Raw genomic sequence first — 18,503 nt, 5'->3', positions numbered from 1 at the left:
GACGACTTGTCAGGCGACCTAGTCGCCTGACAAGTCGCCTCCCGTTCTGTGCTATGGAACCGTTCTAAGGGGAGCGACGCAAGTCGCTCCGACTTAGAAAAAGGTTCCTGTACGACTTCAGGGGCGACTTGGGGCGACTTGCATAGACTTCTATACAGAAGTTGTTTTGCAAGTCGCCCGGGCAGTCGTTTGCAGGTCGCCTCGCTGAGGCAACCTGCAAGTCGTGTTGCCCCTGTGTGAATGGGGTCTAAGTGTGTAACAAACAGTATAGGACAGTGTAACAGAATGGTCACTGTATCTAGATATACAGTATCTCACAAAAGTGAATACAGCAATCACATTTTTGTAAATATTTTATTCTATCTTTTCATGTGACAACACTGGGGAGATTACACTTTGCTACAATGTAAAGTAGTGAGTATACAGCTTGTATAACAGTGTAAATTTGCTGTCCCCTCAAAATAACTCAACACACAGCCATTAATGTCTAAACCACTGGCAACAAAAGTGAGTACACCCCTTAATGAAAATGTCCAAATTGGGCCCAATTAGCCATTTTCCATCCCCGGTGTCATGTGATTCGTTAGTGTTACAAGATCTCAGGTGCGAATGTGGAGCAGGTGTGTTAAATTTGGTGTTATCGCTCTCACCCTTTCATATTGGTCACTGGAAGTTCAACATGGCACCTCATGGCAAAAAAACTCTCTGAGGATCTGAAAAAAAGAATTGTTGCTCTACATAAAGATGGCCTAGGCTATAAGAAGATTGCCAAGACCCTGAAACTGAGCTGCAACACGGTGGCCATGACCATACAGCAGTTGGGACAGGGCAGGTTCCACTCAGAACAGGCCTCGCCATGGTCGACCAAAGCAGTTGAGTGCGCCTGCTCAGCGTCATATCCAGAGGTTGTCTTTGGGAAATAGACATACGAGTGCTGCCAGGATTGCTGCAGAGGTTGAAGGGGTGGGGGTCAGCCTGTCAGTGCTCAGACCATACATCACACACTGCATCAAATTTGTCTGTATGGCCGTTGTCCCAAAAGGAAGTCTGTTCTAAAGATGATGCACAAGTAAGCCCACAAACAGTTTGCTGAAGACAAGCAGACTAAGGACATGGATTACTGGAACTATGTCCTGTGGTCTGATGAGACCAAGATAAACTTATTTGGTTGAGATGGTGTCAAGCATGTGTGGCGACAACCAGGTGAGGAGTACAAAGACAAGTGTGTCTTGCCTACAGTCAAGCATGGTGGTGTTAGTGCCATGGTCTGGGGCTGCATGAGTGCTGCCGGCACTGGGAAGCTACAGTTCATTGAGGGAACTATGAATGCCAACATATACTGTGACATACTGATGCAGAGCATGATCCCCTCTCTTCGGAGACTGGGCCGCAGGGCAGTATTCCAACATGATAACAACCCCAAACACACCTCCAAGACGACCACTGCCTTGCTAAAGTAGCTGAGGGTAAAGGTAATGGACTGGCCAAGCATGTCTTCAGACCTAAACCCTATTGAGCATCTGTCGGGAATCCTGAAATGGAAGGTGGAGGAGCGCAAGGTCTCTAACATTGACCAGCTCTGTGATGTCATCATGGAGGAGTGGAAGTGGACTCTGGTGAACTCCATGCCCAAGAGGGTAAAGGCAGTGCTGAAAAATAATGGTGGCCACACAAAATATTGACACTTTGGGCCCAATTTAGACATTTTCACTTAGGGGTGTACTCACTTTTGTTGCCAGCAGTTTAGACATTAATGGCTGTGTGTTGAGTTATTTTGAGGGGACAGCAAATTTAAACTGTTATACAAGCAGTACACTCACTACTTTACATTGTAGCAAAGTGTAATTTCTTCAGTGTTTTCGCATTAAAAGATATAATAAAATATTTACAAAATGTGAGGGATGTACTCACTTGTGTCAGATACTGTATATGTAATGACAGATCATGTGACACTTAGATTGCACACAGGTGGACATCATTTCACTAATTATGTGACTTCTGAAGGTAATTAGTTGCACCAGAGCTTTTTATGGGCTTCATGAAATAGGGGTGAATACATACGCACATGACAATTGTCATTTTTTTATTTCTGAAAAATAGTTTTATGAATATATTTTTTCTAATTTTACTTCACCAACTTAGACTATTGTGTTCTGATCCATCACATATAATTCAGATTAAAAAAGCATTGACTGTAATGTAACAAAATAGGTAAAAAGCCAAGGGGGTGAATACTTTTGCAAAGCACTGTATCAAGCCCTATCGATAAAGGCATTAATGTCCCACTCCACGTTTATACTGGACGGGGAGTGGGACTGTAACTCATAAATCCAGAATGTTTCTAGACATGAGACTCCTCTAGTTGTAGCTCCACCCCTCCAAGGGGGAATGAATACTGATGGCGGACCTGTGTGACGGTACTGCTGGTGGAACTGACAGGTCACTGATGGTGGGCCTGTGTGACGGTATGATGGCAGTACTGATGGCGGGCCAGTGTGATGGTACTGCTGGTGGTACTGATAGGTCACTGATGGCGGGCCTGTGTGACAGTACTCAGGGTGACAGATTCTCTTTACGGAAGGGGGGGAGAAATCTACTCACTGATCTCCTGCTCTCTCCTCACATGATCGGTGTGTGAGGAAAAGCAGCAGAGATCTCCTAGTAACCCCTCTTTGTTTACACTTGTGACAAGCTGTGATTGGACACAGCCGATCACGTGGTAAACAGCCAATTTGATTGGCTGTTTACCCTTACCGGAGATGGGCTATGTCCGAGGGACACGCTCCATCCCCGATCACCGTGGCGCGCATCTCTATGTTGACAAACAGCCAAGTTCAATGGCTGATCAGGGATGGGCTGTGTCCGGGAGACACGGACCATTCCCGATTGGCGTGCGCTAGCGGCTCATCCTGCTGGACGTCATATGATGCCCAGTCGGGATAATGCAAACACTTTCTGTCCGTCATTCTGCTATATGGCGGGCAGTAAGTGGTTAATGTAATAGGGGGGCTGTGATGTGAAGGGAACTGCACTGTAATGATTACAGCACCCCTGTACAGTGTAGTCCCCTTTATATCAGAGTGCTTCTAGTAATCTCAAGCCCCCCCCCCCATTACAGTACCCCTAACGTCACAGTGCCCCCTTTCACGCTCAGCCCCCATGCACAGTCCTACCTTTAAATAGGGCTAATGTACCAAAATGAAAAAATAAAATATAAGCATCAGCTTAATGTGGGATACACAACACAGAATAAATAAAAATTAGAAAATAGTCCCAGTTGAAGTATGCAAAATCCTTGATTGTTCAGCATAAAAATTCCAATTCCATATATGAGGATGATATATGAAGATCCCTCTCACAATGACACCACAGCGATTCACGTCATATAAGTGCACCGCCACCTTAAGAAAAACTTGCTTACCAGAAAGAAAGTAAAACAGGCATGTGGCTATAGCCCAGCCAAGGCCGTATATATTTGCACAGATGCTTGTATGGAGAATTGGCCACAGGATGGAACTGATCATGTTAACAAGCAGGTGATTACCCACTTGTTAATATGAAAAACTCCTGCTCTCTGTGCAGATCTCTGGCTCCTCCCGCCCCCTGCCCTGCTGATAGGATGACATCCTTGGCTGGGCAGGAGAGCCGGGAGAGGACACAGCAGGAGTTGAGCGGTGTCTGCGGTCTGTGATGGCCCTGTCACAGTCCACGCATTGAGGACCCCTGGCTTAGACCATTCTACAAGGAGGAACTGAAAAGGAGAACTCTCAGGCCTTTATTCATTGGGAAGGTATCCTATGTTTTAGTAGAGGGATGGGGACTATCCATATTTGTGCTGCCATTGAGTAGGTGAGGAATTGTCTTCTTTCCAGGGAGCATTTTATTTTATATATTATATTATCAACAAAGTCAACTTAATCTTCATATTTTAAAAGTCAAAATATATTTTAAATATATTTATTGACTTTAACATATTTGAACAAGCAAACATATTTGAATAGGCAAACATAAGCCCCCAGATGACATCACATAAAACACATCAGGTGGAGTTAGGTTGTGCTGACTAATGCCCTGTACACACGATTGGATTTTCCGACGGAAATAGTGCGATCGGATTGTGTTGTTGGAAATTCCGATCGTGTGTGGGCTCCATTGGACTTTTTCCATCGGAATTTCCGACACAAAGTTTGAGAGAAGGCTATAAAATTTTCCAACAAAATCCGATCGGTTAAATTTCGATCGTGTGTACACAAATCCGACGCACAAAGTGCCACCATGCTCAGAATAAATTAAGAGATGAAAGCTATTGCCCCATATATAGTCCTGACGTATGTGTTTTACTTCACCGCGTTTAGAACGATCAGATTTTCCAAAAACTCGGTGCGACCGTGTGTATGCAAGACATGTTTGAGCCAACATCCGTCGGAAAATATCCATGGATTTTGTTGTCGGAATGTCCGATCAATGTCCGATCATGTGTACAGGGCATAACAGATTGGAACTTTGTGACTGGTATGCTGTTTATCTCACTTATGAGCAGTGCTAACATTACTTTAAAAAAGTAAGTCTTTTTTTATCCTTGGTTTTAATGAAATTGAAGTTATGGTTTTATGGCCTCTTTGATTGCGGAGAGGAACCTTGAAGATATTTGTATCGTCTGGTGAACAAATCTATTGATGCGGCTCTTATGGCCACTTTGTGTATGGGGGTCATAGCTCTCTGATACAGAGGTGACGTGCAGTGCTCACACAACCAGTTTCTTGGGCTAGAATTTTTTCACTAGCGTATTGGATGATAATTCCATATGGACTTTGATAGTTTGCTGTAATACTAAATGTAACTTCATTTCTAGCACAGTGTATTTTGTTTGTGCAGTGTGCTGCTATATATATATTTCATCGATGTGATTTATTTCTATATTGACACATAGTATATATTATTTTTTGTGTGCTGACACAATGTTCTATGCTTAGAAGTCTATTCACTTGTTTAAGATCTTTCTGGGATTCCTTGTGAAATTTGTTATACAACAAGCGTTTAGTGCAGCACACAGGTGGTCACATTAAAATAGAAGATTCATTCAAAAAGTGCCTATAGATAAAAGGTCACATCCTTTAATAAAAATACAAGGAAAATTTACTTTTTCAATAATTTATTCAACAAAATTATCAATAGCTGTAGTAGTGGTGCAGTGCTGAAAAAGTAGGCAAACCCTTGGCTCAGAAGCAGACACGCTAAGATGTAGTCATAGCAGTCTGTCTCAGGTCATAGTCATTAGTGCACTTGGACTCTACTCAACAGTTCTGACCAATTTTTTAAACTTGTAGCAACCAAGTTGTTGGTAAATTAAATGTTTTAATCCAAGCTAGGTGTTGACTTCTTTAACTCAAGTTTCAACAGTAAGGACAATAACCATTTTTTAGCTAAAAATGTTCTTGCTAGGAACAAGAGTCGCTAAAGTTATTAAAACAAATACCTTCTGGTACTCCTAGGTATCCCACAAAGCAGGTTAAGGGGATATTTTGAATGTGCGCCCTAAAGACTTTATTGATAAGATTTGTAATGTCTTGCCGGAACTGAAATAGTTTGAGGCAGCAACATAGATTTTACAGGAAGTCGCCCACATCTCTATTACATCTGGGGCAGGAGGGGGATTCCCTGCGACCACATCGGTATATCCAGTATGGTTGACCGTACACTGGAGAGGGTAGAGCTGTAGAATTGGTTGTAAACCCTTACATATACCCAGTAAAGTGACTAGCCTCAGGTGATACACAGATTAAACAAATCCTCCTACATAAGTTGTATTTGTTTATCTGCAGTCTTCTCTTGTCTACAACCCTTCAAAAGGGCAGAATCATGTTAAAGTACTTCTTCATCTGTTAGTATAACGAAGGAGGCGAAGAGCAGCAGTACACTGTATGAGAGCTGATTGGAGGAAAGGGACACACCCCCCTCCACACAGCTCCAAACAGAAGTGATGGAAGGATACAAAGCTATGTTCTGAATAGACAAGCTGTGTGCTGAGCTCCCTTCCCCGTCACAAATTTATCTCATGTGTTGAGAAAACTTCTCAGAAATAACACATGGTGATAACAGAGGAACGAAGCACCAGAGAGAAATGACACTTAGTGTCGGTTCACACTGAGGCAGCACGACTTGCAGCGCGACTGCCTCAGGTGACCTGAACGGTTCTATTGTACAGAATGAGATGCTACTTGTCAGGTGGCTAAGTCGCCTGACAAGTCGTCCCAGTGTGAACCGGCACTTAGATTTACTAAAACTGGTGCGCTCAGAATCTGGGGCAGTTGTGCATGGTAGCCAATCAGCCTCTAACTTCAGCTTGTTCAATTAAGCGTTGACAATAAAACTTGGAAGCTGATTGAGTTCTATGCAGAAGTGAGCCCGATTTTGAGCTTTTGTAAATAAACCCCTTAGAGCTTTGGAGAGAGATAAATAAACACTACAGATATATAGTACGTGCTTAGTTCAGATTTCATGACTGGGGTTTACAACCACTTTAAGTACAATGTTTAATATTGCAGCTTATGTATGATGTAATTTAATTGCTACTGTGTCTAATTTTATCCCTGCGATACTGTTGGTGAATGAGCTTTTGTACTTATGTTTTTTAAACGCCTCTTGATGACAGAAGATATAAGCTTCCTTATGTATATTGCCGCTTTTTATAATAAAAGGTTATTACTTGATAAATTATTGCAGCTTATGGAGTCATAATGAGCCCCTTTTTTGTAAGTATTGATAAAATCATGCCTGAGGGATATGAAATATTGTACTTGGACTGCTAAGTAATAAAACCACATATTAGAGGATGACAATCCTCCCTCATCACAGGGTCAATAGAGGGTACTTTGCTTGAATCTAGCCTGACCACATTTGCACACTAGTTCACGAAACAGAGTTTCAATGACATTTAACTAATATTTCAGTATCCAGATTGGGGCAGCATGTCATTTGTATAGTAGTTGGGGAAACTAAAACATTTTAATTGAAGCAACCGACCATAGACAATGGCAAACACCAGCTATTACATCATATCCACAGCCTGCCAATTATGGCTAACAAATTCAGACCCATGTACTCTCCACATGTACTTCTTCAGAGCCTCTCCCATTCTCTGGCACTCCCTGCTCCAGTATGTCCAGTCAGATCCTACCTTGTCTGCCTTTAGGCGATCTTTGAAAACTCATTTATTTAGGGAAACCTATTCCAACCTCCACCTAAGAACTATATTTGAGTCACCTCTATTAGATCAGCCTTTGCAGCTATTACCTTTTGTACCACCTCCCCCTCTCTTTAGATCGCAAGCTCCATGAGCATGGCCCTTCTATATTGAACTGTATTGTAATCGTACTGTCCCCCTTTATATTGTAAAGCGCTGTGTAAACTGTTGGTACTATATAAATCCTGTATAATAATGATGTACTCCTTGGGCTGTTTCTAGGATTTTGTTTCATTGATTTTCTGCTGTGTCTGGGAGACTTCTGCATGTGGCCCTATACTTGTACCTTTGCCTTAAATTAGGAATAATAATATAAAAACAAAACCCACCATGAGCGGGCTTAGTATCATTCAGCGGGGTTATTGTTTAGGGTAGAGAGGTTGGGAGGAGGTTTATTGTTTAGGGTGGAAAGGTGGGGAGGGGTGTTATTGTTTAGGGTGAAGAGGTGGGGAGGGGGTAATAGTTTAAGGTGTGGAGGGGTGATATTGTTTAGTGTGGGGAGGGGGGTTATTGTTTAGGGTGGAAAGGTGGGCAGGGGGGTTATTGTTTAGGGTGGAGAGGGGAGTAATAGTTTAAGGTGGGGCGGGGCGTTATTGTTTTGAGCAGAGTGGGGGGGGGGGGGGGGTTATTGTTTTGGGCGGAGAGGTGGAGGGGTATTTGGGAACCCAATCACTGCACTACAACACCCAGCAGACCTGCCCTCCAAGAAGTTCTGCAGCAGCAAAGCCTGGCTCAGTGCAGGACACACTACTCACCAGGTAGGCAGATCTGTCACCCCGCAGCCGCCTGAGGAGAAGCACATTGCCAGGGGACATAAAAAACTGAGCTAAGGAGGAGGGGCTAAGCCGGCACAAGAGGGGGCAGAGCAGGCACGGAAGGGGCGGAGCCACGGCAGTCCACTGCGGGGAAGGGAAATCCCCACTGACAGCTGAAATGTCATTAGTTGTTAAGGACGCGGCGGCACCGCTCCTTAATGATTGCCTGCATTCTTTTGTATACATTTCATCTGTCAGCAGGGAAATCGCGCTGACAGATGAAAGAGCCGAACCTGAAGGTATCGGCGTATTTGCACGGGTACTGATACTTGTGCAAATGCTTAGTATCGATACCAATACTAGTATCGGTATCGGTGCAACCCTAGTCCTTATTATTACTAACCTAACTTTCCACTGCAGTAGTACACCCCCTGACTGTGTAAATTATGACGCAGAAAGGAGGTTTCTGCTCTTATTTCCACACTTAAGGTGTAAGGTTCTTCATTTTCATCCTAGGCAGAGGGCAAATGCACAGGTAAGCATAGGTACATTATTTGTACTCACAGTCAACTCTGTGATCCTTCCCCACATTCAACCCAATAGCAAACAGGTTCTCTCTAGCGCCAGCAGCATACCTTATGGAGGAGTGGGAGGCAGAACAAGTTATTCAAACTTGTCTCAGCTGTCTGGGTAAAGTACTCCAATCACGCCTCTGCCTTTCAGATTCTCTGTTTTCTGCCATTAAGTGTTTCACCTCCTTGTTTCAAATATTTCAGTGGAGACAGTTGACGTGTGAATAAAAGCTTTAATCCTCCCCATTTCTCCTACTCTAAGACTATGTCTCAGCAGAGGACGAAACGCATCAGGAAAGGACATGGGTGGAGTGTCTGCATGTGCAATAAAGCTTTGTTGATTTGATGGGACAGTGGTGTGTGGCTCTACAATTGTTTTTAATCTATGAAAAGGACAACACAGCAGGAAAATCTGCAATGTTTACAGCCACACATTTCAGACTCCATACACAGTTTGTAAAAAACATAATTTCTTAAAAAAAACAAAAGAATAGCCACTTTGTTGGTGGTAAATAGCAGGTATTTTATTTGTAATGAAAAAGAATTAACTTACGTACCTGACCTATTGCATTTAGTCACGTATTGTAATTGTGTTACTCTACTTTTTGCATCAGAGACAAATATACAATGAACATTCAGATATTACAGATTGCACGCTAGATAAGATTTTCTTCCAGGCCGTGAACATTTAACCACCAAAAAAACATACTGTAATACAGTACAAAATTCCACACTCCAGCCTCAGCCAGTTATTATCAAACTTCTTCTGCCATGTAAATCAATGGCTGTGTTTATGGGCATACAAATTAATAACAGGACAAAAAAAAAATATACATCGCACTGACACAAAAAGTCAGCTTTGTTAATTACTCATGCAACAAGTAACAAAACTTGCTGAAATGAAAAATACTTTCTAAAAACTTTTTTTTTGCTTCTTTTGACTGCATAAATATTTTATACACAGTTTTTTTTTTTATGTTACTGAAATCAAATGATTTTCAAAATAATACAGAACAAAAATAAAATTTGGCTGCTACTGCTATTTTACATAAAGGTGCAAAATAATTTATTGGTAGTGTTCTGCTAGTTGGACCTCTCATACAAAGCCTGTTCTATTGGTAAGCATGACAATACAACTAGAGTACATCTTACAGGTACACTGGAAAGTACATGGGTGCTTGTGACAAGCTGCAAGGCAGAACAAAGTGGCAATGAAATTTATAACAGACAAGAGACTGCTCAAATGTCCTGGTGCAAACTGCCTTGAGATGGTCAGCACATACAGTACATATAGCTCCCAGACTCCAATAATAAGTCCCACCCAATCTGCCCATATTTAGGCAAGTCACACCAACTTTTGCCAAGTCATAGGGGTGTAAAAAGTAGGACTGTTTAAAAAAAAAGAGGCATGCATATGTTTCATTTTCTGTACAGAAAAAAAGGGCCATACCCTGCCCAATTTTGTTCCCTGCCCTTATTTTTGTGCCTCGTACAACAGCACAACAAGGAATTCCTGCACTTATTGGGAAAGCGAATAACATTTCCAAGTTATAAGCCTTCCAGAAACAGTAGGAAATGACCACCCCGCCTAATAATCTGAAAGCTAGTGACACACCTGGTAAAACCTGTACTGCAAGACTATCCAGAACTGCAGAACAGAGGTGTGGAAAATAAATGCTGCAGAGCTTCTTCCAAGTCTTTCCTGTATTCAAAGGCCAACATTCTTACATGTGCTGTCACCCATTAGTGATAGCTCATGGCATTTGTTCTCAATAAGGGAGATCTCCCTTATAAAATCCTGAAAGCTTTCCCACTTGTCCCTCTCCTAAATAATTGTGGAGTAAAATGGTGAACTTATTTTTGTTAAAAAAATTTATTCTACACATTTAAAATGTCAGTGTTAACGAAAAATAATAAATAATGGCTAAAATACAAAGCTAATTATGTTAATTCCCAATATATTGCTTTTTTGGTGTATTGAAGCTGGTTTATTTTAATTTCATAAGAGTTAAATAAAGCCCTTTTTAAATTGTTAAATACGGCAAACGCTTTGCCACAGTCCAGTTTAATTTAAAATTGTACATAATACACTGAACTACTGCATTCAAGAATGGCTTGTGTTGCGTGACACACACACACATGATCCTAAAATAAGCTGTATTGGCTAAAGAAAAACCGTAGTAAAATTTTTGTGGTCCAAAAGGGCAAAATTTTGCATTTATGGGACAAATTACAGAGAAACCCTCAGCAGCCACTCACATGAAATATGGCTTTTGCTGAAGAAAAAAAATGTATTGAACACAAAAAACAAAAACAAGAAAACACTAGTCTCAACAGCACTACACTGTTTCTTGTGGACAAAAGCATACTTTGCACTGTGTGTTCATTCAAGGCATTAAAATCCTATTTTTTTCATGCAAACAAGATTGGGCTGTGTGTCCTGTGGAAGAGGGAATCTACAATACTGGTAAATTCATACTCCCTATATTTCACAGGGATTATACATATACAGGTAAAAACATGTGAGGGTGAATTATCTCATTCAGTGCACAGCCCCAAAACCAAACACATGCACAGACTGAGTGTAACCATACGCATGTACTGAGAGTTTTACTAAAGCTGACTCTAACTTTACGCTGTTTCTTTGGCAGTCACAGTGCAAGCTAGTTATGTATTGGTACCAAGACTTTAGTAAATTACCCCTAATGCTCGACACCAGGCTGGGCCACAGGAAGGGGCATATAGAAAAGCTTGGAAACGTACATGTTTAAGGAAGTTGAATAAAACAAGGGTACAGAGAAAGGTATATCGATGATATATTTCTTGTGTTTATCAATTTTAGTCCCATGTAACAGGCAATTTTGCAATTTCAATAAAAAGGCCAATATTTTATTTACATTAATCTGTACATGACTGCAAGTCTTTTTATTTTTTCTTCGTAAGCGGCTTATTTGTCCAAAGAAAGCTATCTAAGAGATTACTTGAGAGGATGGGCGGCCCAATGAAACAAACACAAGAAATTATAGGAACTGTTGGTTGGGTGCTTTCTTCAGCTAGCAGACATAGCAGCAGAACTATATATATATTTATAGATGTCTGAAAGCTCACCATTGTCCTCAAAAGTCCACTCTTCAGTGACTTAAAATTCAATTTGTATGTGAGCCGAATGATCCCTTTTTACTTGCAGTGTTTAAAACATGATTCAAGGTTGCATGTAAACTTTTTTTTTTTTTAAACGTTCAAAGTTTAATTTCATAATGTCGATGATAGCACAAGGAAGGGCTCCATGTGGTAATCAAGATGGCCAAAGGTGTTCTAGTTTCTTGAAGACTCCTCAGAGCCCCGTTCATGTTGTAAATTATAATAACAGTTCTGACACACTCGCACTGGTGAAGAAATCTTCAGGCGCTTGATCTCAGATTGGAACCGACTGCACCTATAAAAGGGATAAAGTTTTATTTTTATATTAGCCATTGTTTGTGATAGTTCATTGGGCACGTCACAGTAACAGTTAGAAAAATTTTACCAACTGTGCAACAGAAATATTAAGTGGTTCTAAAGCCAAAAAGGTTTTTACCCTAATGCATTCTATGCATTAAAGCAGGGATCCTCAAACTACGGCCCTCCACCTGTTGCAGAACAACAGGTCCCATGAGGCATTGTAAAACTCTGACATTCACAGATATGACTAGGCATGATGGGAATTGTAGTTCCTGAACTATTGGAGGGCCGTAGTTTGAAGACCCCTGCATTAAAGTATAACTAAAGGCAAAACTTTTTTTTAGTTTTGGATAGAGAGCCTAGGGATTAGAACCCCTGTCATTTTTTATTGCCCTCTGCACCCCCGTTAAGGAGATTCATGCTCTCCGTATGTCCCATTTACCATTATAATTGAAAGTAAAAGAAGATCCCAAATTTTGGGTTGTCTCCCCAAAAGTAATAGAGGGGAAATCTTCCAATGGGGACACTAGTTCTGGTGAGCAGGGGTCCCCAAGGAATGCCCTTAATTTGCAGGGATTTCCTCTCACTTCCTGTTTGGCAATGGGACAGGATGTGAAGTAAAATATCTGCAATGGGACACGTATGGCACAAAAATAAACTCACGGGGGTTATAACCCTCCATTACTCCATCCAAAAGGAAAAAAAAGTTTTGCCTATAATTCTACTTTATGGTATAATACCTTCCATTTGATGTTCCTCCATCCCTCCTCTCTAAATACTTGAGTCCTGTATCAATCTAGCTCTGTGCCTGTTTGCGGGTCTTCTGTTCTCTAACCCCCCCTTTCACAAGCCATTGGCTCCAGCTGCTGTCAGTCAAATCCTGTTAGCAGAGAGCGGAACGGAGCCATGCTATGTAGGTCTATGGACACATACAGCCTGGGTCTGGATTCAAGCCCACACATGCGTCCCCATAGGAAGCAGCTTCCCATGGTGGTACACGGAGATGAGTCACAGAGAGCTCCGGCGGGGGACTGTAGAAGAGGAGGTTCGGGTCGCTTTGTGCAGTACCATCAAGTTAAGCTGGACAGCTCCATTTTCTGGATTTACAGTGCATAGAACTACTTCATCTATTGGGTTTACAATCTGAGGCATTAGCCTGGTACATTGTGTGCCTGTGCTCTGTTCATATAGCAAAGCAGAGACCTGTGAAGGTCTCAATCCTGTAGAGTTTCCACTTTCATTTCCTCCAAAAATCCACTTTAACAGCTGCCACATTAGGGTAGACTTGTGTGTCAGAGAGTTCCACAATACAGAAGACTTTCATAGTAGAGACTGTTGCCACGTTACAGCAGACTTCAAGAGACAACCCACTGCATGGATCTATGGCAGAGTACCAGATACAGGTTTGTTATTCTTTATTGGGTACATGTAAAGTGCATTCAGGTACAGCTTTTTGGCAAATCTGTAAAAACACCTCACTGCTGCCATGATTGGTTGGGGTCCAGGAAGTATAATTTTTTTTTAATATATTTTTATTTTTTTAAGAGATGCATAGAATATACTGGCTGAATTCTTATAAGAGACATTTTACAGAAAAAAAGCAAAGAAAGGTATTTTGCTAGAAGAGATATTACTTACTTTTGGCAAAAAAGCTGGCCACAGTTTCTACAGTGATGTCTCCTCTCTGTTAAGGAAAACCTCACTGCACATCCTGAACAGCTGTCCATTCCTTCATCCTTCACCCAGTGGTCAGCAGCAGATCGCCCTGGTTGATCGCTTACAGACCAGCTGAACACCCGCCCTCTGCCGTCACCAATCAAAATCCTGCTGTGATCCCTGTAGACACAAAAACAGAACAACGGGTTAGAGAACACTATTAAAAATCACCAGCTGGTTTTACATTTTGTTCTGGCCATCTATCTCTAGCTGCCAGCTCTTTTCCTATTAAAATTTTTTTGTGGGGGGGGGGGGGGGGGGGGTGTTTGGTGGAGTCTCAAGTACAGGTAAGGAAGAGCTTGCCACAGAATGGGTGCCACTGTGCATGAAAGGGTAGAAGTGTCAAATAGAAGATGCTAGTGAGATGACTGATATCAAGGTAGTCACGGCTCTTATAGTTCCCCATTTTTTTTTTATCCAGAACGAGTGACAATACATCTTTTAATTAAATTATAACACATACATGAACCAAGAATGATAGAAATCTACACAGGACAATTGCTTAGAGAGTCGCTCTATTAGTTGACTGGCTTTTACTCTCATGCAGCTCTGTGGAGTGGCAAGTCATTGATACAACACACATTTATAACTTCTTTACATGCAGCTGACCATAAATCTTTATATTTACAGGGAACACAGACAATGAATAAGTAAAGAAGTGATAGGGAAACCCAAGACTCATGGGTTTCAGTAACATTTTGACTGCTGAAGCCAGATTGAAAAAGTGTTGAATAGCTTTGGCACATGGAAGTTGCTTTCAGCATAGGAAAATAGCACATGACTAAGAGCTGATAACATTCAAACCACACCCGTCCTAGCCTTCTATTGCACAGCTTGCAGATGGGGATTCATCAGCTTATACAGAAGAAAGAATCTGGCAGATATTCTGCCAACTTGCCTGTGAACAGCTGAAACAGATAAGCCCCACAAAACTATCAACTTAGATACAAGACACAAATGAACACAGTTCTGTAATGAATATATTGTTAAATGTATCTTTTTAATGCAAGTCTGAGAATTGGACTTGGTACCACTCTTTTGCTGTCCCTGTACAGCAGTGCTCAGAAAAGAAGGAGAAGCTGCACAAGCAGCCAGCCAGGTCTGCTACAGTGCAGATGAAGACAGATGTTATCAGTTTGTGGTTTCTCCTTTTAATGTTCAGTCACAGGTTGGGGGTGAGGAAAAGACCTGTAAAGTTGGCCATAGACAGAGCAGTTTTCTTTCCTGCAACCACAAGTTGATGGGGGAATCCCTCCCGCGGAGGCATTGTGTTCTTTCGGCGGGGGGACCTGTCCTTGCTGGGAGAACACAATGATTACTGCTAGTGGCTATACTAGTCGCTAACAATAATCACACGTAAAATCTGACAGGCTGGTTGTACCCAAGTTGATTGATCATTTAACTTGGGTACAATCTGTCTGCCCATTCATGGCTCGAATCTCGAGATTCAAACCCCCTATGGCCAGCTTAAAGTGGTTCTAAAGCATAAACATTTACCTTAATGCATTCCTTGCATTAAGGTAAAAAATGTTTAGGCATTGATTTTGCCCCTCATCCCCCCTAATACTTACATGAGCCCTCTTTCGATCCAGCGATGTGCATGTCTGCATCTCCTCTCTCTCCTCACTTCTGGATCTTGCTGGGGTACACTGCTGTCAATCAAAGCCAATGGTGAAGGAGCGAGGCCGAGTCCCACTGTCTGTGTCAATGGACGCAGCAGCGGGGCTCGGGAGCGAGCACACACGAGTGCCCCCATGTAAAGGGCTTCCCATGGGGGTACTGAACAGAGGGGAGGGGCCAGGAGCGCCAGCAGGGGACCCGAAAATAGGTAGTTTGGGGCTGCTCTGTTCAATTATTGCACAGAGCACATAAATACAGAGATGTTTGTTATTTTTTTTTTTAAATATCCTTTACAATCACTTGAAGTGAAAATGCAGCAATGAAAGTTCAGCTCCCCTTGCCTACCAGGCAATACTGTATAGCAGAGGTCTAAACTTACAAAATACAAATCCTTTTGACAGGTAAAACAGCCATCATATATTTTTTTCATGTGTGTATTTAGATCAGCTTTAACCACTTCAGCCCCGGAAGGATTTACCCCCTTCCTGACCAGAGCACTTTTTACAATTTGGCACTGCGACGCTTTAACTGCTAATTGCGCGGTCATGCAATGCTGTAACCAAACAAAATTTGCGTCCTTTTCTTCCCACAAATAGAGCTTTCTTTTGATGGTATTTGATCACCTCTGCCGTTTTTATTTTTTGCGCTATACACGGAAAAAGACCGAAAATTTTGAAAAAAAATGATATTTTCTACTTTTTGTTCTAAAAAAAATCCAATAAACTCAATTTTAGTCATACATTTAGGCCAAAATGTATTTGGCCACATGTCTTTGGTAAAAAAAATGTCAATAAGTGTATATTTATTGGTTTGCGCAAAAGTTATAGCGCCTACAAACTAGGGTACATTTTCTGGAATTTACACAGCCTTTAATTTATGACTGCCTATGTTGTTTCTTGAGGTGCTAAAATGGCAGGGCAGTACAAAACCCCCACAAATGACCCCATTTTGGAAAGTAGACACCCCAAGAAAATTGCTGAGAGGCATGTTGAGCCCATTGAATATTCATTTTTTTTGTCCCAAGTGATTGAATAATGACGAAAAAAAAAAATTACAAAAAGTTGTCACTAAATGATATATTGCTTACACAGGCCATGGGCATATGTGGAATTGCACCCCAAAATACATTCAGCTGCTTCTCCTGAGTATGGGGATACCACATGTGTGGGACTTTTTGGGAGCCTAGCCGCATACGGGGCCCCGAAAACCAATCACTGCCTTCAGGATTTCTAAGGGCGTACATTTTTTATTTTACTCCTCACTACCTATCACAGTTTTGAAGGCCATAAAATGCCCAGATGGCACAACCCCCCCCCCAAATGACCCCATTTTGGATAGTAGACACCCCAAGCTATTTGCTGAGAGGCATGTTGAGTCCATGGAATATTTTATATTTTGACACAAGTTGCGGGAAAGTGACAATTTATTTTTTATTTTTTTTTGCACAAAGTTGTCACTAAATGATATATTGCTCACACAGGTCATGGGCATATGTGGAATTGCACCCCAAAATACATTCTGCTGCTTCTCTTGAGTACGGGGATACCACATGTGTGGGACTTTTTAGGAGCCTAGCCACGTACGGGACCCCGAAAACCAATCACCGCCTTCAGGATTTCTAAGGGTGTACATTTTTGATTTCATTCTTCACTGCCTATCACAGTTTCGGAGGTCATGGAATGCCCAGGTGGCACAAACCCCCCCCAAATGACCCCATTTTGGAAAGTAGACACCCCAAGCTATTTGCTGAGAGGCATGGTGAGTATTTTGCAGCTCTCATTTGTTTTTGAAAATGAAGAAAGACAAAAAAAAAAATTTTTTTTTTCTTTTTTTAATTTTCAAAACTTTGTGACAAAAAGTGAGGTCTGCAAAATACACACTATACCGCTCAGCAAATAGCTTTGGGTGTCTACTTTCCAAAATGGGGTCATTTGGGGGGGTTTTGTGCCACCTGGGCATTCCATGGCCTCCGAGACTGTGATAGGCAGTGAAGAGTGAAATCAAAAATTTACGCCCTTAGAAAGCCTGAAGGCGGTGCTTGGTTTTCGGGGTCCCATACGCGGCTAGGCTCCCAAAAAGTCTCACACATGTGGTATCCCCGTACTCAGGAGAAGCAACAGAATGTATTTTGGGGTGTAATTTCACATATTCCCATGGCATGTTTGAGCAATATATCATTTAGTGACAACTTTGTGCAAAAAAAAAAAAAAAAAAAAAAAAAAAATTTGTCTCTTTCCCGCAACTTGTGTCACAATATAAAATATTCCATGGACTCGACATGCCTCTCAGCAAATAGCTTGGGGTGTCTACTTTCCAAAATGGGGTCATTTGGGGGGGGTTTGAACTGTCCTGGCATTTTATGCACAACATTTAGAAGCTTATGTCACACATCAGCCACTCTTCTAACCACTTGAAGACAAAGCCCTTTCTGACACTTTTTGATTACATGAAAAAATTATTTTTTTTTGCAAGAAAATTACTTTGAACCCCCACACATTATATATATTTTTAAAGCAAATGCCCTACAGATTAAAATGGTGGGTGTTTAATTTTTTTTTTTCACACAGTATTTGCGCAGCGATTTTTCAAACGCATTTTTTGGGGAAAAAACACACTTTTTTACATTTTAATGCACTAAAACACACTATATTGCCCAAATGTTTGATGAAATAAAAAAGATGATCTTAGGCCGAGTACATGGATACCAAACATGACATGCTTTACAATTGCGCACAAACGTGCAGTGGCACCAAAATAAATACATTTTTAAAAGCCTTTAAAAGCCTTTACAGGTTACCACTTTAGATTTACAGAGGAGGTCTACTGCTAAAATTACTGCCCTCGATCTGACCGTCGCGGTGATACCTCACATGCATGGTGCAATTGCTGTTTACATTTGACGCCAGACCGACGCTTGCGTTCGCCTTAGCGCGAGAGCAGGGGGGACAGGGGTGTTTTTTTTTTTTTTTTTTACTTTATTATTTTTTTGCTTTTTTATCTTATTTTAAAACTGTTCCTTTCATTTTTTTTTTTTTTTTAATCATTTTTATTGTTATCTCAGGGAATGTAAATATCCCCTATGATAGCAATAGGTAGTGACAGGTACTCTTTTTTGAAAAAATTGGGGTCTATTAGACCCTAGATTTCTCCTCTGCC

The 18,503-nt window shown here is 41.4% G+C and overlaps 1 protein-coding gene across 4 annotated transcripts in view; it reads right to left on the bottom strand.

The window, feature by feature from the left end:
* Positions 1-9,068: 9,068 nt before the first annotated feature.
* The window catches only part of WDFY3 (WD repeat and FYVE domain containing 3), a 370,646-nt gene continuing 361,211 nt past the window's right edge, over positions 9,069-18,503 (bottom strand). For all 4 annotated transcript variants that reach the window (XM_073600175.1, XM_073600184.1, XM_073600201.1 and 1 more), the window contains 2 exons: positions 13,650-13,847; positions 9,069-12,006 (listed from right to left, as the gene is read on the bottom strand). In XM_073600175.1, the coding sequence (XP_073456276.1) occupies positions 11,886-12,006; positions 13,650-13,847 (319 nt within the window). In that variant the 3' untranslated portion in view covers positions 9,069-11,885. The remainder of the gene's footprint in view (positions 12,007-13,649; positions 13,848-18,503) is intronic.

Source organism: Aquarana catesbeiana, linkage group LG01, assembly GCF_042186555.1.
Source record: "Aquarana catesbeiana isolate 2022-GZ linkage group LG01, ASM4218655v1, whole genome shotgun sequence".
Taxonomy (NCBI): domain Eukaryota; kingdom Metazoa; phylum Chordata; class Amphibia; order Anura; family Ranidae; genus Aquarana; species Aquarana catesbeiana.
This window is presented reverse-complemented; position numbering and strand designations above follow the sequence as displayed.